The sequence below is a fragment of the Malaya genurostris genome, chromosome 3, assembly GCF_030247185.1.
Source record: "Malaya genurostris strain Urasoe2022 chromosome 3, Malgen_1.1, whole genome shotgun sequence".
Lineage (NCBI taxonomy): Eukaryota > Metazoa > Arthropoda > Insecta > Diptera > Culicidae > Malaya > Malaya genurostris.
In genome coordinates, this window is record NC_080572.1 from 263,488,381 (window position 1) to 263,516,142 (window position 27,762).

General features: G+C 39.0%; 1 protein-coding gene across 15 annotated transcripts in view; it reads left to right on the plus strand.

Annotated features, from left to right (window-relative positions):
* LOC131436556 (calmodulin-binding transcription activator 1) overlaps positions 1–27,762 on the plus strand; it is a 477,355-nt gene that overhangs the window by 54,633 nt on the left and 394,960 nt on the right. For all 15 annotated transcript variants that reach the window (XM_058605326.1, XM_058605327.1, XM_058605332.1 and 12 more), the window contains one exon: positions 19,205–19,420. In XM_058605326.1, coding sequence (XP_058461309.1) covers positions 19,381–19,420 — 40 coding nt within the window. In that variant the 5' untranslated portion in view covers positions 19,205–19,380. The remainder of the gene's footprint in view (positions 1–19,204; positions 19,421–27,762) is intronic.

Sequence of the window (27,762 nt, forward strand, 5' to 3'; positions counted from 1 at the left end):
TCACATATTGGGACATATTTGATCCGCTACTTTTCTTCTATTTATTCCACCAGTCCTTACATGTTAGAAATTTACTGTTAACTTCGCGCAACAAAGATTAGACATAAGACAACAGATAACGAAAGAGAAAAACAGCAGAACATAACAAGAGTGTTGTGAAACCTCTAGTGAATACAACTGTCAATTGTCAATCTCACGTCTCGCGGAATACTATGTTTCCTGAAAACCAGAGCTGGCAGTGTGCCCAGTATATACCGAGCGGAATACAGAGAAAGAGAGAAAGCGCAGAGTGAGAATGATTTACATGCAAAAGTAACCCGCATCAAACGACCAGCACAAGTGGCTATCGTGTTCGTGTGCAAGTGCAGGACAATAAAAAAGTAAATACAGTACAGTTTGCACGTGATGTTTCATCGACCAATCAACGAACGGTGGATGAATGATTTGCGAGTGGGTGGCGATGACAAGAGCTCAACTTGAGTGAGGTGACAATGAGTGCCCATTAGCAGCAATTAAGTTGGTAATGTTTTTGTCTGTGTTTGTTTTTGTTAGGAAATCGTGTCATCCACTGAGAGTTCGTTGTTCGTGCAGTGAGTGGCATGATCCTTTGTCAAGGTCAATTTAAGTGACAAATTCGTTTGTTCTGGTGTTACGGGTGAGGCACATTTCAACAAACACATCTCTTGAATTGAAAGGATTAGCTAAAATTTACAGATTCAAAACACTAATTATTCAAATGATTTATGCTTTCCTCATCAATGAGCCATGTAATCATGCTTGTCTACTTCAAGAACAAATCAGTTGTCAACCATGCGACTATTGTTTACTGTCACATCTCTCATAACAAGGTGCAAACAGAACTGACCCAAAAATTGCTTCTGGCCATGATGGTCCGGTTCAGGGTGTAATTAAACGAGTTCAGCGCATTTTTTGCACAGATTGTGACATGATTGGCATATTTCCTAGTTTCCGTCCAATGGAAAACGATACGTTCACTCCGTATTTCACCATATGGCAGTGCCGAGCGGAACTGTCCCATTCCCTGTATCTTTGCAATAACATTCAATTGCATTCAATTGTTGGGGCTGAAAATTAAATAATGCAATTAAAAGCTTTTGTCCTACCTAGGGCAACGCTTACACGATGCAATCATAAAAATACTCGAATGGGCGCCGATTGTAATTTAAATCACTCAACAAGTGATATTTCAATTATAACCGACGAAAAACGCGTTCCATGGGGATATAAATGATGATGATAAAGGAAGAAAATGCGGGTGATGGTGATGGAGAGCTCGCGTTTAAGTTATAGTAGAAAATGAAGTAGTGTAAAGGAGACTAAAATAGTCCAATGTGAGTCACATGTGAGGTTACTAACATAAGAACATGAATGGTGGCTAATCACACATAATTCATAATCAAGTGATAGTATTTTACAAAGGTATACTTTGAGGCAAGAAAAATTGCCCCCTGATTCTATAAACATTGTCATTTGCTTTTTAGTAAGTCATCGTTTCCAGAGAAAATATTTATGGTTTTTCCTAAACCTCTATATCGTTACCTCGTTTTACGTAACTTTTTAACGAATCAAATCTCAAATAACGTATTTTTTTCTAAAATAGGGGTTTATCATAAAATAAAAAGGATTTCCAGGTTATTGATATTCCATGAAAATCACTACAATATGGGTATTTTTGGAACGGATTTAATGTGTAGGTACTAAAAAACAATGTTTGAGGACGTTTCGAAATCCAAGATGGCGACTTCCGTTTTACTAATATTCTTTGAAAACCCTTTGGATCGCCATCAAACATCGTTTTTCGGTACCAACATACCAAATCCGTTCCATATCAATATTGTAAATGTTTTCAAGAAACATAAAAGTATAGGTGTGTAATGTCAGAGACATAACTGGATGTCGTGAATACAAATAAAACTGACACTCTCTCTTTATACTTCCGAATATCAATTAGTTGATCGATTGTGTGAATTGTGCAAGCTTTCCCCTTTTCACTTCTGGAATTTGAAACGATACACCTAAACTAAAGTACAAATTAGTTACAAGGAACATTCTGACATACAATTAAATATTACGAAATACCCAGTATTGTTATTTATGATAAAATAATGACGGTTCTAAAAAAACTTTTTATGAAGGCGTTCGTAATGGAGATTGACGAGTTGAGTTCGAATCTATTCTGAGTCGGTGCTATGCATTTTATATAACAAATCAGCAGAAAAATTCTACTACAAACTACAACTGGTTGAAAAATGGGCCGTACACAGTATGGTGAAGGAAAATTTCGCATAATTCTTTGGGTATACAATTATGGTTCTAATTAACAACATACAGAATTTTATTTTATTTTGGATTTGAATATTACAGTGAAACTATCAAAGGACAGTGCCGGATTAATTTATGGCATTCAGGAGGGCCAAATTATGTAATCCTCTAAGATATTAAACGCTGATTGGATATAAACGATATTTAACACTGTTGCGACTGCACTGCAAAAATTGCACAAAACTAATCAAATTATCCCAGATTTGCAATACATTGATGGTTTTAATAACCAATTTGCAAAGAAGCAACCTTTATAGTTCTTTGGATAAAATTTGGAGCCATAAGAAGGGCTGATTTTGCATAATGTTCCCTATTGTTGTCAATTTTTCGTTGCATTTTGCCCCAATGCAAACGACCAGCAGCAGGATGATGCAATCGATCTTCTTTGAAGGAAAACTGGCTCTGCGATTTGTGCGTTTGATGCTTTGTACCACGGAAAAGGTCTGCTCTCATTGCTGACTGCTCCTTTAGACGACCGAAGTCCAAATGAGACCGCAACCTGAGCGTTTCTCGCTTTACACTTGGTTTGTTCTTACTGATGTTGGTGGGAGAACTTCACCTCGACATCCAGTTCCATCTGCAGCACTAGAAGAAATGAACGATTTTCAAAGTTTACCTTTTATGCTCGTCCAGTAGATGATCGGAACTGATATGTACCTCAAAACCGTCGTCCGGGTGCGAAAAAGGCAGGCGAGCGTGATTAATTTTCCTCATGATTTCCAAAAGTTTTAGAAAACGTTGTTCTTCAGTTATTTATGGTTCTCTCACACTGTTGAAAAAATTTAATATATTCCTGATCATATTTCTGATTGCTTGTAGACAAAGTTATGTTGTTAGGTTAAGTACATCAAGAGATATTCGCGATAAAGTTCTGCCCCTTCTTGTACAGGGTAAACTTTGATAAGGCGCCCCATAGTAAAGTAAGTCGTATTTACGACAAAAAACGGCAGTCGCCATCCTGAATTTCGGTACTACCCCAAACATTATTTTTCGGCACTTACCCATCAAATCCATTCGGAAAATATTTATACGATTCGGTTTTAAACATTCTCTGCACTTTTTTAACAAAGTAAATTCCAAATAACGTAATTTTTTTTTCGAACCAAATCCCAAATAACGTAAACTTTTTTAAAAAGTAAATTCCAAATAACGTTAACGTTTTTTTACGAACTTGCTCAATTTACAGTCGGGTTTGGGTTTGAAAAAAGGGCGGGTGGGTAATGTTAAAGACATACTATGACATGAATACGAATAATTTCCTTTAATGCAGATGTAATGAACGATAACCTTACATAACCTGAAGACACCAAAAAGCATTTAAATCATTTTAAATCTTTTTTTAAGCGGCTTTTTTTGCGCTACTTTCCAAAGTTACGCTATTTTTTACGCAAATTTCCGAAGTTACGTGTTGTTTTTACGCGGATTTCTCAATTTACGCGGTTTTCTTGTTTTGTCTTAAAAATGCATGAAACTTCGAGATCTGGTGTTACCCCGATATTTTTTTTTAAATCAACTCTTTGACACAGAAATGTTCAGATCCAGATCTGGACGTTTCATGCATTTCTAAGACATTTGGCATCAAAAATTTTTTTTGCATTTTGCGGTTTTTTTCTACGCGGATTTCCGAAGTTACGTGGTCTCAAATTCTCAAAGTCCCAAAGTCGATTTTTACAAAAAAAAATGTTTTAACTTACACCAGATCTGGACGTTTCATGCATTTCTAAGATATTCGGTATCAACATTTTATTTCTTTAGTTTTGAGGTTTTTTTACGCGGTTTTTTTACGCGTACATTTTTCACGAAAGAAAGGTAACTGAATGTCCGTTTTATTTTCACTCGTTTCGTGCAAACCTTTTTTTAACAGCTGCGGATATTGCATATGCATATTTAAACAGTTAAATAATTCTTAAGGAAATGCGGATTTGATAATATAAAAGATAGAAAATATTGTAGTAATTCTTTGAAAAAAATGCTGAAGGCTCTGAAAAAACCGAATTATTAAGACATTTCGATGCTCCACTATATCGTTGACGTTTCCCACGAATATACAACACAGGTACAGCAAAATATTCCACCTCCGTTTGAAACTGAAATGCATCATGTCTGTATGTGTGTGTGTTTGATTCTGTATCTGGAACTTAATTCTGAACCTGAAATTGTAACTATGTTCAGAAACAGAATTCCCGATACTGGAATTGGCTTCTGTAACTGGGATCTGAAATGTATGAAGAGTTAAACCATTAACGCAGAAATGGAATTTAGCTCTTAAAACCGTCGTCGCGGGTATGAGAAAAGCAAACACGCGTCATGAGTTCTGCTTTTTGATAACCGTTGGTACAATACATTTCAACCAACTTAATTTTTGAATTATTTGTGGCTATGCCACACAACTGATAATTTCATCATTATATTTCCGTTGGTAGGTTGCAAAATTTTCCGATTATATTTCCGTTGGTAGGTTGCAAAAATTATGATGACACCTTAGATACAACCAGAGATATTCACGATTAAAAATTTATCACTCTACCAGAAGTTAATTTCTTAAAAAGGCGCCCAATGGTAAAGTCAGACGTACTCACGTCAAAATGATTCTCTGGTAATAGATTTTTGCCTTTCTCATATAGAAAGGTTATGCAATCACTGTGAAAACCGACTTTTCAACCGCGGCCCGGAGGGCCGAGTGTCATATACCATTCGACTCAGTTCGTCGAGTACGCAAAATGTCTGTATGTGTGTATGTGTGTGTGTATGTATGTAACATTGTTTGGCACTCACTTTTCTCGGAGATTTTCATGAACTTAGATTCAAATGAAATTTCTTGTAATTTCATATAAAGTTCCTGAATTTTATTCGCATTCGACCTCTGGTTCCGGAATTACTGGGTATATGTATATGGATATATGTAGAAAAAAATTAAAATAAATTCACTTACTTTTCTCAGAAACGGCTGAACGGACTCTCAGAAACTTTTATTCAAATGAAAGGTATAATTATCCCATCCAAAGTTCCTGCATTTTATTTCGATCCGGCTTCCGGTTTCGGTTTTACAGGGTGATTAGTATAAAAATTTCTGTTTCAAATTACTACCTCTGTTTTCGCAGAGATGGCATGACCGATTTTATCAAACTTAACTTCAAATGAAAGGCATCATGATCCCATATAAAACTTCCAAATTTCATCCGGATCCGACTTCGGTTCCGGAATTATAAGGTAAAGTGTGTTAAAAATTTGATACCGGCACTTAAAGGGGCGAAACAAAAAACCGTAAAAAAATCTCAGTTGGCCTCTAAACTAATCCAATCGGTAGCCATTATCAGTACACAACCAGACAAACCGATTTCGGCTATCCTGATTCCCGATCTCCGATTCCGGAAGCATCGGAAATAGTGGTCATATATTCCAAAACGGATCTCACTCACTTTTCTCAGTGATGGATTGACCGATTTTTACAAACTTAGGTTCAAATGAAAGGTCTTGTGGTCTGTGGTCTGGAATTACATTGTGTAGATTGTTAAAATATTTAAATCGTCACAAAAAGCGACGAAGTAAAAAACGTAAATTAATTACTAAACTTTCCTCAAAACTATTCCAATCGGTAGTCATTGTCGGTGGACGGGCAAACAAATTAATTTCAGCTTTCCTAGATATCGGTTTTCGATCAACGACCGGAGATTGTTGACGTATACTCAAATGGATCCCAGTCACTGTCCTCGAACCAACTTCGGTTAAACCAGTTCCCGGATTCCGGTTTCAGGAGTACCTTCAATAGTGGAACTCACTTCGTTTCCTCAGAGATGGCCTAACCGACCTGAGTACTGTTTCACTCTGTAGGTTATACTAGTTTATGGACAAACCTTTCTAGTTTTCAAGAATCAAAGAAAATTATGTTGAAGAATACCACACATTTATATATTGGAATGTAAGATATATGAGAAAGGCATCACTAGGTGGATTAAAATAGGTTTTTTCAGTCGGCTATAGATTTTTTATTTTCAATCGGATACGGGTCGGGTTCGGACTAGAAAAAAATGGAAAACTTTTGTTCACAACTAAGACATTCTAATTGACACTGGTAACTTCTATCAAATCTGTTGAGTAGAAGGTGCATTTCAAGGATTTCGTTTAGCAACGTATTACTACTACTCATTTTTGAATAATTATTGTGGATGGTTCAACTGAAATATTTCAAACAATCACAGAACTATGACTGTAACTAAGTACTCTCGAAATGAAAATTTTAAAAATACGTACAAATCGCACAGTTTTTCCAATTTTTGGTCTCTAAAACTGGGAATCATCATTGTCATAAAAGTGTCAAATACCTAATGAATTTTACCAACCGAATCCGCACAAAACTATCGCCGCATAACTCAGTAGAGTTGTATAACAAGCTCAGGTTATCGACCGCACCTCTTCTCACGCCATGCCATCCCAAATGAAGCATAAGTTCTGTGTACATTTAAAATCAAGAAATAGTTCCGTTGTTCTCGATCTGTCTGTGTAAGCAAACGACGCTGCCAAAGACTGAATCCTTCGACATCGAACTATTCCACTCCATTTGCCAACAATAAATTCCCTAATCCCAAGCTGCTTTCTGTACGGGAAAAACTTTCATATGGCAACGGAATCATCGCTATTAGTATCAATTTGTATCCACTTAATTTTAGGCTTTCGGCTTTTCCCTAGCCCACACTAAGAGAAGAGAGCCCCGGTAGCCAGGCGCTGGTTCTCAAAACTGGGGCTGATCGGAACTGTAGCGGAACATCGTTTTCATGCGTCTGTTTACGGGGCTGAATTTTCTGTTGAAATCGCAAAAACTGCTGTTGGTAAAGGTGTGTGCCTACGATTTCTCGTTCGCTTTTCCAATCGTCGCCGAAGGTGGAGAAAAGCTACAAATCCATGCATGCAGACTTTGGCAGAGGATTTTTGATGATGGGAAACAGATCCCGGCCCAGAGTTGGTGGATTAGTGCGTCGTCACGGCAGTGCCGTTCCGTACCTGGGTGCCCGGGGCTGTTTTCGGATGCCGAACCTCTTTGATTTTGTGCTGATTTCCAATTTGTGTGTGGGGGGATTTGTGCTCGCCGGTTTCAACGGGAAGACAATTTTGCGGTAAAAACTATAAGATTAATCCTGGTGTTGAATAATTTTCTTAGAGTTTTCGGTTCTCTTTCGATTGAAGGTGGAATACGTCGAGGTACGCTTCGGGAATAGGCGGGCAGGATTTTCGGAATGGGATGCGTAACGATAGGAAATTCTCTCACCGTGCCTCCCTCGCAATGCTACAGAAAGGATAACCTACGAAAATCCTTCCAAGCTGCGATGAACAAGGATTATGAGGCTTATGAGTTCTACACCGTGATGGAAACTATTTCAAGTAAATTGATATTTATTGAAGTGAAATAAGTTGGTTTCGGAATGACAATCGTTTCGATGGGTTGATTCATAATTGTTCGGTGGTTAGTGAAAGTTGTCTCGCTTAAATTGGGTAAGAGAAATAGGACCAAATTCTAACCAACGCGCTCTTTGATACTCTGTTCTGTTAACAAATGGACGCCTCGTGCAGATCGACTGAATGATTTTGTCGGAGGTAGAGGACCAGCCTTAAAAGTGATTCCGCAAAACCTCTGCACTTTGCTAGAGCTCTGTGCGGGAATTTCTGTCAGGGTGGCAGCAGTTCTGTCTACCGTGACGTCGAAGAGAAAGGAAAGATAGTGGGCACGAATGTGAAATATCGTGACCAAAAAATATTTCGGATGATGCTCACAAATTTGTTTGATTGCATTTTGCATAGTAGAAATTTGGTATAAAATGTAGATAGACTGCGAATTGTCAGTATTATTGTAGATATGAAATCTGCATAAGATAACACTCCCGTACTCTGTTTATCATTTTCAAGGAAACACATTAGAGAAACGGAACGATCTGTGGAGTAGGGGAAGATGTTCGATTGCCGGCAGTGTTCGGTTGCCGGCACCCCAACCTAGCTTTTGACAGAAAGCGTCATTTCGACAAATGTCATGTGTGTGTAATAGCAACACGTTCTTTTTGTGCCGAATACCAAAGCAAACAGACGCTTGTACTTTTTGCTGCCCTCAAAACAAATTTTAATTGCGTGAAAATCAGCACGAAAGTTTTTTATGACTTTTTTATAGTATCATAAATTGAAAAGCATCGATCGAAAAGGTATGTGGATTGAATATTTATGAGGTGAAGTCGATCCATTTCGTGATTTAATATCGGATGCTATCAAAATTTTTGCAACCAAAGGTTTTTTTCGTCGTTTTCAAAATGTCTACCGATTTCGGTTACCGGCACACCATTTTTTTCGACAAATAGTGAAAAATTGTCAGCGATATGCAGAGATGCCAGGTCTGCAAATTTGTCTGTAAATTGTCAAATTTCTTAGTTAACATGTAAACCTTTTCTGTCTAAAGTCTTTTTACAGACTTTTGATACTTCGATTGTTTGCAGACATTCGTCAGAAATTACAGACTTTTGTAAATTGGCGCTATCTTCCCGTTTTTGTTAGCTAAAATTATTGTATTACCTGGCATCTCTGGTGATATGCAACACGTGGACAACTTGTTGTGTTTCAATGGAGCATATTTTCCAGCTTAGAAAGTAGAACATTTCGAGATCAGGATGAAAGTTTGAACAATTGTTTATGCAAAAATTTTTAAATAAGTGAATTTTATAAAATCGACACAGAAAATTATGTTTTTCAATTATTTGGTATTTTGTTTCGTTAAGTTTGAGTTTGTTTACTATTGTTGAGCGCAAAAAGTATTTCAAAATTATCGTTGTTAAACTCTCGTTTCGGAACCGAGAACCCGTGAATCGTTATTGGAAGACTCTTCGGAACAATCCTAGCGTGAAATACCACCTGGTTGTGTTGTATCTAGCCAGAAATCCCAGTGTCATTTTTGATAAAGTGCCTGGTTATTTGTTTTCGTTTACGCGCCAAGCAACTTCATTGTTATCATCTGTATCTGGCTTCGTTAAGTTCTTACTGTCTCGCTATCTACCATCCGTGTATCACGAAGCAGTGGAGACAACAAGATGGATAAAAAACAATGCGGCGAATGTAAACTCGATGTGAACGACATCGAACCGATGCGCTGCGGCTTCTGTGATGCCTACTTGCACATCAGCCAAAACTGTTGTGGCATAAACACTAGAGGTTTGCGAGATGCCTTTACCCAAGGTAAGCTTATTCTCTTGTGTACCGCTTGCAGAGAAGAGTTAAATGGTCGAAGCATTCGCACCTATATTACTGAGACTCAACAAGCACCAACAGTGTCGCCGGACTCGCATAGCGATTTAGTCCAATTGCCTGCGCAAGTCCAGCAGCTTTCAGAAGCCGTAATTGCATTAAATAAAAAAATTGACGGTATGTCGTCTGCTCAGCCTAGATGGCCAACGCTAAACTCAGCAACACCAAGGGGTGCAAAGCGTCGCCGAACAGAAGGAAATAATAACGTTCAAGCTCCTACCGATTGTGGTACCAATCAGATCGATTTAAGCGATCTGTCGGTACGTAATGTTGCAAAAAATGCCGATAGGTTTTGGTTTTACCTCTCTGGCCTCAATCCATTGATCACGGACGACGACGTACGGAAAATTATTTCTCGCTGCTTGGATGTAACAGAACCAATGGATCTAGTTCGGCTTGTGCCAAAAGGGCAGGATGTTACCGGCTTTTCGTTTATATCATTTAAAATTGGATTGGAGCCTGGCTTAAAAACTAAAGCATTGGACCCATCATCTTGGCCCGTCGGAATCTTGTTCCGGGAATTCGTGCATCTGCCAAAAAACTTAGATCGCCGTGTACTTCCCACCAGTTCGGAGAGTTATTAAATGAATCTATTTCCGTGCGCTGTACTGTGGACGGTGGAAACCTTCGGGTTTCCACCAGAGGCGAGTATTTTCCAACTGATTTTTCTTTCACTACACTAAATGATCCCGCGTTGCAGCATGAGGAACAAGACGAGGCACAAATATGGGTGTACTACCAAAATGTTCGTGGCTTGAGGACAAAAATCGACGAAATTTTCTTGACAACAGCTGATTGTAATTTTGACATAATCATTTTAACTGAGACTGGACTCGACGACCGTATCAACTCCCAGCAGCTGTTTGGGAACTCCTTCAACGTCTTCCGCTGCGATCGCAGCTCAGCAAATAGTGAGAAATCAACATTTGGTGGCGTATTAATTGCCATCTCACAAAAATATGCCAGCTCTATCATCGAAACGCGGAATGGACACTCTATTGAACAAGTGTGTGCTAGCGCTACCGTACGTGGAATAAAATTGTTTCTATGCGGTATATACATTCCTCCTGATAAAAGCAAAAACGTCGATTTGATAGATGCACACGTTTCAACTGTTTCTGAGCTGTGCAGTAAAGGTTCTGCTAATGATATTATTTTAGTGTGCGGCGATTTCAACCAGCCCCGGATTGTATGGAATCAACGGCATGAGGAAGAACATTTCATCTGTTCCTCTTTGCTACCCGCTGCAAGTACGGCACTGATCGATGGAATGGATTATTTGAATCTTTGTCAAGCGAATCAACAAAGAAACCATCTCGGGCGAGTACTCGATCTAATTTTTTGCTCTTCAGAGCGTCAATTAGTCGTTGAGCGTAGTGTTGCTCCTCTGTTACCCGTCGACCCGCATCATCCGCCTCTAGTTGTTTCGGTGCCAGTTGACTGTGTGAACAATTCACGGCAATCGGAGCCTATTCATGAATCGAGGATGTTAAATTATCGTAAAACTAATTTTACTGCTTTACTAGAACATTTGCGGAATGTTGATTGGACATATTTACAAGGGATCGATAATGTTAATGAAATGGCAAGCGTTTTCTGCGATGCGTTACTTCAATGGTTTAGCTCAAATTTACCATTCGTTAAACGGCCCATCAATCCTCCTTGGTCCACAGTAAGGTTGCGTGAATTAAAACGGGTTCGCAATGTTTGGCAGCGTAAACATCGTCGATGGCATAGCTCTGAAACACTACGAATGTTCAAAAGTTCTAGTGAAAACTATCGTAGGTTGAATGCGGGGTTATACAAAGCCTACGTTATGCGGGTACAAACTGATCTTCGCCGGAATCCCAAAAATTTTTGGAATTTTGTGAATTCTAAACGTAAATCTTCATCAGTTCCTTCATCTGTTTGTTACGATGGTGTTGTATCCAAATCAACATTGGAGACTTGCGACTTGTTTGCAAAGTTCTTTGCTTCGGTATTTGCTGGAAATACTGCCTCTGATATCGAAGCTAAGGTTGCAGCGTTGGATGTTCCTGAGAACTTAGTGCACATCGACACTTTCGATATTACTCCTGATATGGTTGTTGCAGCGGCAAAGAAATTGAAACGTTCATTCTCGATCGGGCCTGATGGTATACCAGCAGCAGTCTACAGCAACTGTGCAACTGTTTTAGCCGTTCCTCTCTGCTTGATATTCAACAGATCATTTGAGGAAGGAATCTTCCCGACAATTTGGAAGCAGTCTTATATGTTTCCCGTGTACAAAACCGGTGATCGTAATAATGTAAGGAATTACCGTGGTATAACGAATTTGTCTGCTGCATCAAAACTCTTCGAAATAATAGTGAGCAATGAGTTGTTCTCTCGTACAAAACATTACATCTCAGTTGATCAACACGGCTTTATGCCCGGGCGTTCGGTCAGTACTAATCTTCTGGATTTTACCTCGACCTGTATTTCACGTTTGGAGGAAAAAGTACAAATTGATGCCGTATATACTGATCTAAAAGCGGCATTCGATCGAATTGATCACCGTATTCTTTTGTGCAAGTTATCGCGTCTGGGCGCAACACAAAAGTTCATTGACTGGCTTTGCTCTTACTTAAGTGGTAGAGTCTTACGAGTCAAGCTTGATTCCTGTATGTCATCCTCGTTCTCGAACATATCTGGTGTACCTCAAGGCAGCAACTTGGGTCCACTTCTGTTCTCGCTGTTTTTTAATGACGCTATTTTGCTGCTCGATAGTGGCTGCAAATTAGTTTACGCCGACGATTTGAAACTTTACCTTGAGGTACGCTCTATTGACGACTGCGTGCGTCTTCAAAAGCTTCTGGATGAATTTGTTACCTGGTGTCGAAGGAACTGGCTTATAGTCAGCATAGCAAAATGTCAGGTCATAACATACCACCGAATTTTGAATCCATTACTTTTTGACTATAAAATTGACGGACAAACGCTTCAAAGAGTTGATCGTGTTAATGACCTTGGTGTTTTGTTGGATTCCAAACTAACTTTTAATTTACATCGTTCCACATTAATTACAAAAGCGACTCGACAACTAGGATTTATTGCTAAGATCGGACGTGATTTTAAGGATCCATATTGTTTGAAGGCATTATACTGCTCGCTAGTTCGGCCTATACTTGAAAATGCTAGCATAGTTTGGAGTCCGTATCAACTAGCTTGGAGTTTACGAATTGAACGTGTGCAGAAAAGATTTGTTCGATTCGCTCTAAGGAATCTACCCTGGCAAAATCCGCTAGATCTTCCACCGTATCCCGATCGCTGCCGTCTGATTGGTTTGGACACACTGGAACGGCGCAGAAAAATTCAGCAAGCAATTATTGTTGCGAAAATAGTAAACGGCGATATTGACTCTTCGAAGCTTTTATCGAGTCTTGATTTCCGTGCTTCACAACGATCGCTACGTTCTACTGGTTTACTTCAACCGAGATTTCACCGAACGACGTTTGGATTCTATGAACCGATAACAGCATGCATCAGAACATTTGGGACTGTTGAACATCTCTTCGATTTCGGCGAACCTACACATAAATTTGCGCAGAAAGTGTTACGTTCCACTATTTTATAACTTGACTACATTATATTCATTAAGACCTTTTATTGTCGGATGAATTAGAGAAAAATAAATAAATAAATAAATAAATTTACGATCTGCTAAAGTCTAGATCTAGAAGTGAGTTTTCACTAGTTTACAAAAAATGACACCACCCGTTGAATATTTCATTATTAAATTAGTGAATTTCTGTTGGTGTCCCGAAGTTTTTCGTTAAAAATCTTGGTAAAAATTTGGGCCACAACACGTTGAATGTTTGGTTGCGCCTGAAGTGGTTAGAAAATCGTGATTTTCACGTTTAGGACAAAGAGCGTTCCGAAAGTAAGAAAACCTTTGTTGACGATGATTTGGATGGATTGGAGCAAGTAAGTATAGATTTGACGCAAACAGTCTTTTGTTTGTACCTATTAGTTTAAAAATTCATCCATATGGTTGGAAATTGGGTGTCGTACGCGTTGAAGTAGAGAGGTATAGAACGGCAAAGTTGAATGTACGAAAATAAAGCTGAAGTTCTTTGAGAATTGCTTGTTTTGGAATTGTATTAATTACTGGTGATAGAAAAAGAGATTTATTACGACGAATCCCAGCTCAAAAAAATACATGCCTAATCCGGAGAGCTGACCAAATCGCTGTCAAAGGAAACTGTTAACGTAGATATTACGAACTGTTTCCGACTGTCTGAACCATAAATGGATAAATTAGTAAGAGTTTTCATCACGACAACGGTCACAATCGACAGAATATGAGACCAGGTACTTTCACATTTCTCGAACTTGATCAAAAGCTGTTTGAAATTTAGTGGAAAAGAAAATCTTGATGTATTTGGTTTGAGGATTGTTGCCGAATAAGTAAAGTAAGCGCTGAAGCATACTTTTGTTATCTACCCGTATCAATCTGAATGAATTTGTTTCAAAATGGACTAGATGGAATCAGAACAAGTTTTACAAACAAGGCTCAGTTATATATCAGACAAACAAAATGTGAGTTTTAATGTCAGAGGCATAACCGGACTTTCACGACAACTCTGAAAACTGGTAATGGGAATACTTTAGCATCTTCTCGTTTCAACACCCAACGTTTTGAGGCTATTTTTGGTGTCTTTCTTAGGAGAGTCGTATTTAAATGTTAGAATTAGAAAATAATGTTATCAATTGATTAGTTCTGTGGATCAGAATTATTTCAACGAAAGAGTCATTTCACTGAATCATACATTTATTTCCAAATTGATTGTAAAATATGAACCTTGTGCACCCTAACCGATTTAACTTAGTCGTGGAAACTTGCTTTATGTAATGAGAGCAGAAGAAATAAATGTAAAAATATTGGACGGTTACTATAATCTATTGGGAATGGGAGGAAATCTATTGGGTAATCTTAGTCAACCTTTCGTTACGTCGTAGTTCGAACAGTAATACTGTTTCAATAACTACCGATAACGATGATGTTCTTTAACGTCATGAGAGCTGCCAACAAATGTCTCACAGCGCTATAACACAAGCAGAGATGATTGGTTAGCGTACCAAACTTTAACATTTATACTCAACCAGTATCCTGAACGTATCTAATTGACAGTAGGTGATTGAAACATTCTTGTGATGGTTTGGTTTTTAAGATATTTAAGATAGATTTTTATTAAAAAATAATGATACCCAATACCTTTAAAATTTTTGCTCGATTTCTCCTTTCATTCAAGTTAAAAGAATATGTTAAGTTATTTAGCGGCTCTCCAGTCAATAGCTGATTAACACGAAAATTTTAGTTTTGACACCCTACGTTTCGACGTCACTAGATTACGTCGTGTTCAGAGAGACTATATTTAAATCATTATTTTTACGTTTCGTCTTTGACTCATCAGTGCAGAGCAGTTCAAATTGAACTGCTTAGTGCTAAACTCGGCAGTTCAATTTGAACCGCTAAGCAGACGTAAAGTTTCTGCTACTTACAGAACACTTTTTGTTTTGCAACGAAGTGCAATGTCTTTTCTGACGTGCCGAACGAAAACGTGTTTTCGACTATTTCTGGCCGATGCAGGTATGGTCATATTTAAATGTTATGCAATGAGGTCTTATTTACACAGTTTTTTTCTTGCGGTTTTTACGCGGATTTCCGAATTTTAACAAACTTAGATTCAAATGAAAGGCCTAATGGCACGATGGCCTGCTATTGAATTTCATTTAGATCCGACTTCCGGTTCCAGAGTTACATGGTAATATATGAAAATTAGAGAAAAAGTGTTCACTAAATTTTCTCTAAAATGGCTCAACCGATTTTTACAAACTAAGATTTAAATGAAAGGTCTTATATTTTCCTAAAAAAGGACTAGAACATTTTGTTCGGGTCCGACTTCCGGAAGCACCGAAATTGAGGAAGAAAAACTCCAAAAGAAGAACTCATTTCGATTTCTCTGCGGTGCTTGAATCGATTTTCACAAATCTTGATTTAAATTGAAGCTCATATTATCTTTAAAGCTACTATGAAATTTCATCCAGATCCAACTTCCGGTTCCGCAGTTACAGGGCGATGAGTGTCAAAGTTTTCAAATCGCCATATAGATTGACAATATGTACAACACCGAAAGAAGAAGAACGCACAAAAGGAACGATGCGTGCTTTGTTCTATTTCGTAAACGCTATGAAGCAACGGTTACTGATGTCTTTCACTGCTGTGTGATATTGGTAAAAGACGGTGCTGCGGTTGATAAAAATTTTTAGCTATTCTATGATAAGTGCGACCGAAAGAATAAACGAATGTCACTGAACTCAAATTAATTCTTAAAAGTATGCAATTTTCACAGTCGGTAGTACAGAAATACCGTTCCAGTTCCGGTTTCGGAAGAATTGGAAATGGTGATTAAAAACTGCAAAAAGGATCTCACTCGATTTCCTCCAAGATGGCCAAATCGATTTTCACAAACTTATAAGTTCGAAGGAAAAGTCTTACAGTTTCATACGGAATTAATAAATTTCTTGTGGATACTATTTCCAGATCCGGAACTACAGGGTAAACAGGATTTGTAGAGTTTGTTAGATTAGATCCGAACAAACTATATTTATTCAATGAACATTTCTTTTAGCGAATTACACAGTAATATTTATGATGTGATGAGTAATACGAGAAATGCATCATTAAAACAGGTTTTACACGAATCTTCAAAAGTATCCGGATTCTATGTTTTGTCTTAGAAATGCATGAAACGATGAGATCTGGTGTTATCCCGAAGGTCAACTCTTTGACACTTGGAAAATTTTCGATATTCTTCAAAAAATAATGTTTTTTTCAGGTTCCACCTGATCTCGACGTTTCATGCATTTCCAAAAAATTCGACATAAAAAAAAATTTATAATCAGGAATCAGAACAAATTGGCTCAAATGACACGTTCCCCAATTTGTTCTGATTCCAAATTATTCTTCAGTTTTGCGGGTTTTTTCTACGCAGATTTCCGAAATTATGTTGTCTAAAATTCCCAATTCCCAGTCTCAAAGTCGTTTTTTTAACCTTAATTTTTTTTTTGAGATTATAGCATATCTCAATGTTTCATGCATTTTTAAGACATCTGCTAAAAAAAAAATTTCAGGTTTTCGATCTTCGAAATCTCAAAATTTTCAGTACCAGTCTTAAAAAAAATATTTTGAGATTACACCAGATCTGGACTTTTCATGCATTTCTAAGATATTTGGTATGAAAAAAAGAATTTCTTTAGTTTTGCGGTCATTTTACGCTGTTTTTTTTCGCGTAAAAAGAAACATCAGTGTACATTAAAAAACATGTTGTAACCATTATGATTTTAAATGGACTTACAACACATAACATTATGATATATATTTTGTAATTCTCACATAAAAAAAAATCCTGAAAAAGATGCCATAAATAGCGTCGAAACGTTAGGTGTTGAAATGTGAAGATTCGGTTTAATCCACTATTGACTAATGAACCGCTTCAAAGCAATCCACTCGAATTTTTCCGAATTGAAAAAAAAAAATTCAAATGAAAATGTTTTTGGAGATCTATATTTTTAATTTTTGATTCTTTAAACGAAATATCTTGTTGACAGAAAGGAAAGAAAAAAGTATTTTTTAGTATGTTGAATGTTTTCCGACCCGTCTCCGTCACATCCTTCTCCACTGCACACATTCAGCAAGTCTGTTCCGTAGTCGACATAGTCCACATACTTCTGGCGCTTGATCTTCCGATATTAGAATTGATTAGTACTTGGGACCATCCATTAGGCAAGAGTCTACGTGGACTCGAAAGTTTGTTTGGTTCCATTAGCAGTCGCAACACTATCATAACTGGGCTTTTAGTATTTCTTTTTGATTTCGATGAGTGCAGCAAAGCCAATGTTTCTCAAATCTGATATAACGAGTTCTGCGATGCACTCTAAAAATTTGCGTCCTGATTCGTTCGCCCAAGACCTTCGTTAACACTTTTTAATCAGAAAATACCACAAAAAGCTCTTCACGAATCATGTCTGCTTGATCTAGTGTGATTTATAAATTTCCCATGGAACAAATAAATGGTTTTTGATTTCTGAAGATTATAGATTGACTTCAGAGAGTTGAAGTAAGATTTACCGAAGGGCAACTTCCCGACTGTCAGTTCACCGAAAATGAATTAGATGAGTATGATGCTGTTGTGCTGAAAATATCGAACTGGAAAAGCTCTGCTAAACGACTAAATCTAGACAGATGTGGTTGTTTGCTACACTCTCGATCTTTCTGTCCTGAATTATCGACAAATAACATCGATAAGCAATATGAATCATCAGGTATCCATCAGATTATTAAAGTAAAAACATTTGGGCATAGCAATATTTAAGGTTTTGTTTTCTTGTACCTAAAAATTTAATACTTTTTTGTCGCCATCATAACATGATCCACTGTGCACCCCGAGTTGAAGGAGCTTAAGATGATAAACGGTCGTTAAACAATGTCTTGGCGCAAAGGACGAAACATTGTTTTTTGCTCGTTCCCATCTCTCCGATGGCGATGAAAAAGCGTTCCGGTAAAAGTTGGTCCATTGCAAGTAGTCAGAAGGGGACGGCAAATTTCGGGTACTTTCTGAAGTAAGAACTGCTACATGCGGTGTACGGGTGAAGGGGATTGAATGAAGAAAAAATGAGTACTTTATGATAAATGAATTCTGAATTTGGGTTAACTTACAGCGAGGAACGAATGCTCAGCGAGTCACACATTAACACGAACCGTGCGGGGGCGGCGGGATTCCAGCGATTGTAGAAAATCGCTTCACTGCAGCTTCTGCGAAAATGTTGCGAGCTGAAGATTTATGACTTCGTGCAACAGATATCCTCATAATCGTTGGCATGTCCTCTTGTTGACGTCGTCGTCGTCGTCGTCGTCGTAGCCGGAATCAGTGTCAGTGAGTGCTTTCGTAAGCATTGACATTCCTCTTTCGTCGGCAGGTGCTGTTCATGAACTAGTGGCTGGATAATGATTTCCCCCTGGGTAATGGGTTTATTTAGCATATTGCCTGTTGTGTATAGTTGACAGAACATATATGCAAATCTGTACACTGCATTTCGTAGTAGCTCTACAAGGTGCGAGATAATCTCGTAGCGGGTGTCAAAGCGTTCATCAATCTTGCCACTGGCGACAGTCAAACTGTTACCGTATAAATGGCCGGAGCTGGAAAGCATCCGTTCCTTGAGCATACATTAAAACGTGCAGTGTGCTCACAATTCGGGGTAAAGTTTTTCAATTCCAGTTCTGCATATTTTACATTAAAAAGTTGTGTAGTGAAACTTCATTAGCGACGGTAACAGTTCCGTTTTTGGTCTGGTAGCACTATCGGGTTTTTTTTTCCTATGTTCGTACAATTGTAATACTAGCTATGCTATGTCTAATAATTCGTCGAAAGAAAAGTTGAATTTCGTAATCTAAATTCTTGCAAAAAAGTTAAGAATTTCCTTGTATTACCTTACCCAGCAATTGAATTCGTTTATTATTCTCATTGATAATGTTTTTCTTCTTGCTATTTTTTATTCACAGGACGACACTAATCAAGTTCAGTTTGTCTTGGTACGAAGAAATTAAACAAATTGAACGATAAATTCTCATCAATCTGATATAAAAACTTTTCCTGGAATTATTCTGGTAGCCGAAAGAGAATGGTGAAATACAGTTTTCACCATCGCACGAAATAAGCACCTTCGGACGTCTGGGCAATGACGTCACAAGCCGTCTATTGTCTAAGTCTTCAAATACGTAAGTATAGATTTTCTATGTTTATGTCTATTCAATTTTATTCTATTTTGCGTCGAAGAAATATAACAAGTATAAGTAGGTATGCGAAACATCAAATTAATAAAACCAAAAACAGTTAAAATTGTTAAAGTTAAATTAGTCAAAGACGTTATGTTTATTTCAGAAATATGGGAAAATAAATCCATTATTTTTACATAAGCTGCGTTCTACGATTTGTTGTCATTTTAAGGATATTATTAACGGCAACAAATTCTAGTAACTGATTATCTCTGCCTTCTCTTGATGCCGATTTCTCATCACTAAGAAAAAAATGGCATTCGCTTGGTGCCAGGTCCGGACTATATCATGTATGCATCAAAACCAGTGTTGGCATTACCATTTTCAAAAAATCAAAAATCTGCTATAGGGACCGTGCACGAGGGCGTGGTTTAGTGGCCGGCGACGACAGCGCACGAGGCGGCTAGTAGAAAAAATAATGCTACCATAGCAAAACTTGTAAACTGAGTTTGAAAATACTTTCTAGCGTATTTTCTCTGCGGATTTTTTTTCCGAACCCTATGGAATTATTCGCGTGTGGTGCGAACGATTGTTCAACATCGACTGACTATTAAATTTAGAATCGAATTATTCATTCTGTATCTAAATACGGCCACGTCATTTTCTGTCATTACAGTTGGATTTGTGTCTAATATTTATCATATTCACTCAAATTCAAACACTCAAACGATATTCTTAGCACATTAAATGATTTATTAATCGACTTGACCTGAAACACTGAAAAATATTTGCTAATACATTCTAATTTCAGACCATTAGTAAAAATTGCTTCTGTGTAATTTCTTTTTATACTTTCACTCAAAGAAAATACCCCAATAAAATGTTTAAATATTTTTTAAATGAAGTAAGTTTATTTCGAAGTTATTCTTACTTTCACTGAATTGCAAGTATTACACCACTTACTATTACTTTATTTTCAGAGATAGATTTAGATAAATTTAACTACTCGATAAAAAATAACTGCCCGACTGTCAAATTTTAACTAAAAGTTCGAATAATTCGCAGGATGGTCCATACTCATAGAATGGAGGAAGAAAATAAATTGTAATCGTAAAAAAGCTAGCAATCTCGCGAGTAGCCAGTTTGACGTATATTGAAAATACGAGTCACGAAGCTAACAACAAATAATCATTTTATTGAAACGCTGAACTGTTTTGCCTTTCTCATATATAAAGGTTATACAATCACTTGAAAATCGACTAGTAAAAATTGGCCAAGTGTCATATGCCATTCCACTCAGTTCGTCGAGCTGAGCAATCTATCTTTGTGTGTGTGTTTCTCGAAAATGACTTAATCGATGTTGACCAACTTAGATTCAAATGAAAGGTTCCACACGGAATTCTTGAATTTCATCCGGATCCGACTTTCGGTTCCGGAATGATACGGCAAAGTGTGTTAAAAATTGTGTACGTCACTTGAAAAGTCGAAACGAAAAAAGTAAAAAGTTTTCTAAATTGGTCTCGAAAGTATTCCAGGTTTTCAAATAACGACGGCAGATAATAGTCATACACTCAAATAAGGATCTCACTTACTTTTACACTTAGTCCGGTATTCCTAATCTTAGGTTCAAATGAATGATCTTATGCTCCTACCGAAAATAAACATATTTTTCGGTTGCAATTAAAATCATGTTAGTTTTTTTTTTTTTATTCAATATTATAGTATAATTTTAAGGCACACTGCTTAAGCTCTAAGATGCCAAGGGTATTTACTAATCTTAATTACGACTAACTTAAAACTAGAAAAGTATCATTATGTAATGTAGCGGTAGCGGATTCTCGAGAAGCTATCGGTAGTGGCCGGTGAATTGAATATCGCATGAGGGTCTTCCATATGCCGTTGGCGAAGATCCATGTTGGCCGCATCCTTCGGTCCGTGTGGGTCCGCGGGAAACACCCCCAGGCTACGAAGGCCCGGCGGGTGGCCCGCATGCTGGTTTTCGACTGGGGCGGCCTTCCGTGGACGATGATGGTGATGTTACGGAAGAGAATGAAAAAAAAGTAAATATTGTGGAAACGGGGTAAAAAGGGGATGTGGGAACAAAATGTTTGAAAACGATAAAGATCTAATTAGTTGCCATCGAGATGGTGAAGAGACAGGGAAGGGGTAACGAAAAAGTTAGTGACAAAAAAAGATCTTGTTAGTTCCAATGAAGATGGTGGACAGGGACGGGGATCGAGAGAATCGGGCGGATGTTAGTGTCGAACCTGTAGGTGGAGTTTATACTTTCTGAGCGAGGGATAACACATTACACTTGTATATCAATGTGTTTAAGGTACTGGTATATGAGAAGCATATATAAACTATCCCGACTCGCCAACACATCCCGAACCGGAACCTCAGGCGGTCTACCTCGGGCCCTAAGGGATTCCAGTAGCTTCGACCTGGCGTCACGATACTCTACGCACGACCACACGACATGCTCGATGTCCTGATAACCGTCGCCACAGGTGCAGAGACCGCTCTCCGCAAGCCCAACACGCCGGAGATGTGCGTTGAAGGTGTAGTGATTTGACATGAGCCGCGACATAACACGAATGAAATCGCGACTCACGTTCATCCCCCTGAACCAAGGTTTCGTCGATACCCTAGGGATAATGGAATGTAGCCATCGTCCCAGTTCGCCATTGCTCCATGAAGTTTGCCAACTTTCGAGAGTTTTCTGACGAGAGATACTGAAAAATTCATTGAAGCAGATTGGTCTTTCATAAATATCACCTTCTAATGCGCCCACCTTAGCCAATGAGTCTGCCTTTTCATTGCCTGGAATGGAACAATGCGAAGGGACCCAGACTAACGATATTAAATAAGACCGTTCAGATAAAGTTCGCAAGTGTTCCCGTATTTTCCCCAGGAAATATGGGGGATACTTTCCTGGCTTCATTGCCCGGAGAGCTTCTATTGAGCTTAGACTGTCCGTGACAATGAAGTAATGGTCTTTGGGCAAGGTTTCAATGATCTCAAGGGTGTACTGAATAGCAGCTAATTCTGCGACGTAAACTGAAGCCGGATCATTGAGTTTGTGAGAAGCGGTGATGTTTTGATTGAAGATGCCGAAGCCTGTGGACCTGTTGATGTTTGAACCGTCAGTGTAAAACACCTTTTCACAGTTGACTGTTCTAAATTTATTATAAAAAATATTTGGGGCCACTTGAGGGCGCACGTGATCCGGGATTCCACGAATTTCTTCTCTCATGGATGTGTCGAAAAACACAGTAGAATCAGAAGTATCCAAGAAATGAGCACAATTGGAAACAAACGAAGAAGGATTAATATTCTGAGCCATGTAATCAAAATACAAGGACATAAAACGGGTCTGAGAATTGAGCTCGACAAGCCTTTCGAAGTTTTCAATCACCATCGGATTCAAGATGTCGCATCGGATTAGCAATCGATATGAGAGATCCCAGAATCGGTTTTTCAACGGTAAGACGCCCGCGAGCACTTCGAGACTCATCGTATGAGTCGACTGCATGCAACCTAAGGCAATACGCAAACAACGAAACTGAATTCTTTCCAGCTTGATGAAATGAGTGTTCGCCGCGGATCGGAAGCAAAAGCATCCGTATTCCATCACGGACAATATCGTTGTTTGGTATAACCTGATCAGGTCTCCTGGGTGGGCACCCCACCATGATCCGGTTATTGTACGAAGAAAATTTATTCTCTGTTGGCATTTTTGTTTCAGATACCTAATGTGACATCCCCAGGTGCCTTTGAAGTCGAACCAGACCCCGAGATATTTAAATGTGAAGACCTGAGCTATGGTTTCACCCCCTAGTTGAAGCTGTAATTGTGCTGGTTCTCGCTTCCTTGAAAATACAATTAGCTCAGTTTTCTCCGTAGAGAACTCGATACCCATTTGAAGAGCCCATGTCGACAAGTTGTCGAGGGTATCTTGCAATGGTCCTTGGAGATCGGCAGCTTTGGGTCCTATAATGGACACAACGCTGTCGTCGGCAAGTTGTCTTAGCGTGCAAGATGTGTTGATACATTCATCAATGTTGTTCACGTAAAAGTTGTATAAAAGGGGGCTTAAGCATGAGCCCTGAGGAAGACCCATGTAGCTGAATCGTATTGTCGACAATTCACCATGCGCGAAATACATGTATTTCTCGGACAACAGATTATACAAAAAGTTATTCAAAATTGGTGAAAGACCATGCTGATGCAACTTCTCAGATAGGATGTTTATGGAAACTGAATCAAAAGCCCCCTTGATGTCTAGGAAAACTGACGCCATTTGTTCTTTACGAGCAAATGCCATTTGAATTTCGGTTGAGAGCAACGCAAGACAATCGTTCGTTCCTTTGCCCCTGCGGAAGCCGAATTGTGTATCTGAAAGTAAGCCATTAGTCTCGACCCAATTGTCTAGACGAAACAGAATCATTTTTTCGAACAATTTCCGGATACAGGAAAGCATAGCAATCGGCCGATACGAATTGTGATCGGAGGCTGGTTTCCCTGGTTTTTGAATGGCGATAACTCTTACTTGTCTCCAGTCATGTGGGACAATATTATCCTCAAGAAGCCTATTGAATAAATTCAATAAGCGCCTTTTGGCAGAGTCAGGCAAATTTTTCAACAAGTTGAATTTGATTTTGTCTAACCCCGGAGATTTATTGTTACACGATAAAAGCGCAAGTGAGAACTCGACCATCGAAAAAGGTGTTTCGTTTCTGTTTGATGAAGCGACGCGCATGATTGTCTGTTCCGGAACAGAGTCAGGACATACTTTTTTAGCGAAATCGAATATCCAGCGGTTAGAATATTCCTCGCTTTCGTTTGTGGTGTTTTTGTTGCGCATTCGTCGGGCTGTGTTCCAAAGAGTGCTCATTGATGTTTCTCTCGATAATCCGTCTACGAATCGACGCCAATAACCGCTTTTCTTCGCTTTAATCAATCTTTTCATTTTAGCGTCTAATGCCGCGTAGTTTCTGAAATTATCAGGTGTTCCGTTTTTCCTAAACTCGACAAATGATGAAGTTCTCTCCGCGTTTAATTCTGAGCACTCTTTGTCCCACCACGGGTTGGGGGGACGGATGTTAGTTTTCGCGCCGGGTACACGTTTCGTCTGAGCTTGAGTCGCGGTGTCGAGAATCAAGCCAGCCAAAAACGTGTACTCTTCCTCCGGAGGAAGTTCTTGTGTTGTTTCTAGATTCTCAGATATCAAATTTGCGTAGCATTTCCAATCAATGTTTCGTGTGAGGTCATACGAAACATTGATTGTTTCCGATGGTCTTAATCCGGTGGCGATTGAAATTTCGATAGGCAGATGATCGCTACCGTGGGGATCAAGGATTACCTTCCACGTGCAACCCAACCGTAGTGATGTCGAGCAAAGGGATAAGTCCAGCGCACTTGGTCTTGCTGGTGGTGCAGGAATTCGTGTCATTTCCCCCGTATTCAAGATTGTCATATTGAAGTTGTCGCAGATATCATGGATCATAGTTGATCTGTTATCGTAGTGAAGACAGCCCCATCCCGTACCGTGTGAGTTAAAGTCTCCTAAAACCAACGTCGGTGCGGGAAGAAGCTCTATGATATCATTGAGCCGCCGATGCCCAACCGAGGCTCTTGGAGGAATGTAGATGGAAGCAATGCAAAGGTCCTTGCCTTTGATTGTAACATGACATGCGACAACTTCAATACCTGGTATCGAGGGGAGGTTAATGCGATAGAAAGAATAGCACTTTTTGATCCCCAAAAGTACTCCTCCATAGGAATCATCTCGATCCAGACGAATAATGTTAAAATCGTGGAAGTTTAAGGGTATTTCAGAAGTTAGCCAAGTTTCGCACAATGCAAATGCGTCACATTTCAGATTATTTACTAGAAATTTGAAAGGATCTATTTTTGGGATGATACTTCTACAATTCCACTGTATAACAGTGATTGTATCCGTGACCTCGGTGGGTGTCTTAGCCATCGAAGGATACGATCGCTGAAAGAAGGGGCCATTTTGCAGTCAACTGCTTCAAGAATGTTTTAACTGTAGGAATAAAAGCCATTATCAGGCTTTTAAGAGGTTCAGAAATATTGAAAGTAGACATGATCCAGTCCACAATATCAGAGAATTTAACAAACCCAGTATTTGGTAAATTTTCTGACTGATCTTTAGGGACTTTCGGGGGTTTTGAAGTCCCAGGAAGTGATGGAAATTCTTGCTCGGAATTTAATTTTCCAAGGCCTGGAGCTTTTTTCTCTGGTTTTTTGCCATCACTACCAGTTGTTGTAATTTTTCGGAACCCATCAGAGGACATCTTCGAACCCTTACTAGGGAGCTTTTGAGAAGATTTATTTCTTCTCTTTCTAATTGATGAGCTATGAGGGACAGCCGAAGATGTACCTTCGAGGGGGTCATCATATTCGCTCTCGTCAGTTGACAAGTAAGCGTAAGGATTTTCGGTAGGTGGCGTAGCACATTTCAACATTTCTGCAAAAGAGCGTTTGGAATGTTGCTTGAGTGAACGCTTCATTTTATCCTTACGCAATTTGTACACGGGACAATCAGAGAGGTCATGCGGCCCCTCCTTACAGTAGAGACACTTTTCATTGTCTCCACTGCAGGAGTTATCCGCATGACTCCCTCCACACTTTATACACCGGGATTTATTGCAACAATGGGATGCTGTATGTCCCAATTGTTTGCAATTGGTGCAGTTCATGACCCGCGGCACAAAAAGACGAACAGGTAAACGGACTCGGTCCAGGAGGACGTAATTAGGCAAAGCCGAGCCAGCGAAAGTCACCCGATACGAGTCTGATGGGATATAGGACTTAGTCCCATCCTCAGCGGTCGATACTGAACGCAATTGCTTGCAGTCCAGTATCTTAACGTTCTTGAGTAGGGGGTTTTTAAAACCGCCTGCCCCATGCTTAAGAACGTCCTCGCAAGTCAGACTCGGATCGGTGATCACGCCGTCTATCTCGACTTCGCGAGCTGGTACGTATACGCGATACTCCCGCGTGAAATGCTCACTTCGAACGATCTCATTAGCCTGTTTTGCACTGGCTAACAAGACCCTAAGCTTGTCCGGGCGTACTTTCTCAATTTTTTGTACAGTATTGTATCGCGAGGACAGGTCATTAGAAAGTCTTAGAAGGTTCAATTTTTTACCGTTGGCTTTGGTCCGGATGTAAACCGCATACGGTCCGGCCGGGAGTGCAAGCCCATCGGGATAGCTTCTAATGCGAGATTTATTGCCATCAGAAGCATCCATTTGATCATCTAGGGGAAGGTCAGGCAATTCTGTGCCTTTTGTCATGGCACGGAAATGTGTCCGTGCGGGTAAATATTAGGGGGCAATAAAAATCTAATGGTACTGAACAACAGGGAAAAGAAAAAAAATACTTAGCTTTAGCTCTCGAAGGGTGATCGGCCGACAAGGCCCGGTCCTAGGCAACCGGTGAATATTCCAGTTCAATAAAGTGCAAAAAACCTCTTTGAGGAAAAAGCACTTTGTTTTTAGTCTCTCACTACACTGTCCAATGAAACCAATCTTTTTATCACTATATATATTTATCACTGTTTCTAATGTACAACGATATATACGCAGCGCCCAGCGCTGGCGCTGGCTAACGGTACCACACGCAGTGCTGCTTTACACAAGCTCACAGTCGGCCTTGAGAACGGATTAATTAGAACTATCACTCGACCGCACTGATGCACACAATAGAATACGGAATGACTTTGATAACGGAATAAAACAATTCACCACGCGATTGGAGAAAGCAGAATTTACGTCCGATTGATCCGATAGTCACGGCACGAATGAAAATCATGTTAGTTGATGGCCATACGAACCAGCTTCGTTTTCGGGTTCTAGTGCCCGAAATACTTACAATAGTGGAACTCACTTCGTTTTCTCATCGATGTCAGAGAACTGTTCCATTCTGTAGGTTATACTAGTTATTGCACAAATAATCTCTTTGGTTTATTTTAAAAATCGGAGAGAAATGTTTTTAATAGTCTACCACAGTATTATATATGAGAATTTGATTGATGTGAGAAAAGGATCATTACACCACTATGTTGTATTAAAACAGGTTTTTGACTGTTTTATTTAGCGAGAACATATGGTAACAGTGTAAAGCTATGGTAGAGTTTTTTCGCCTATTCGCCACTAATGGCGCTACTTGTAGTCGTGCACGGTCCCTATCATCACTGTTAATAATCGTCGGTGATTATCGTTTACAAAATCACTGCCGAGTGTCACTTCTGACAACGCCAATGTGTGAATTTGTGTGACAATGTGGGAATATAAATCACACATTCAAAGTGA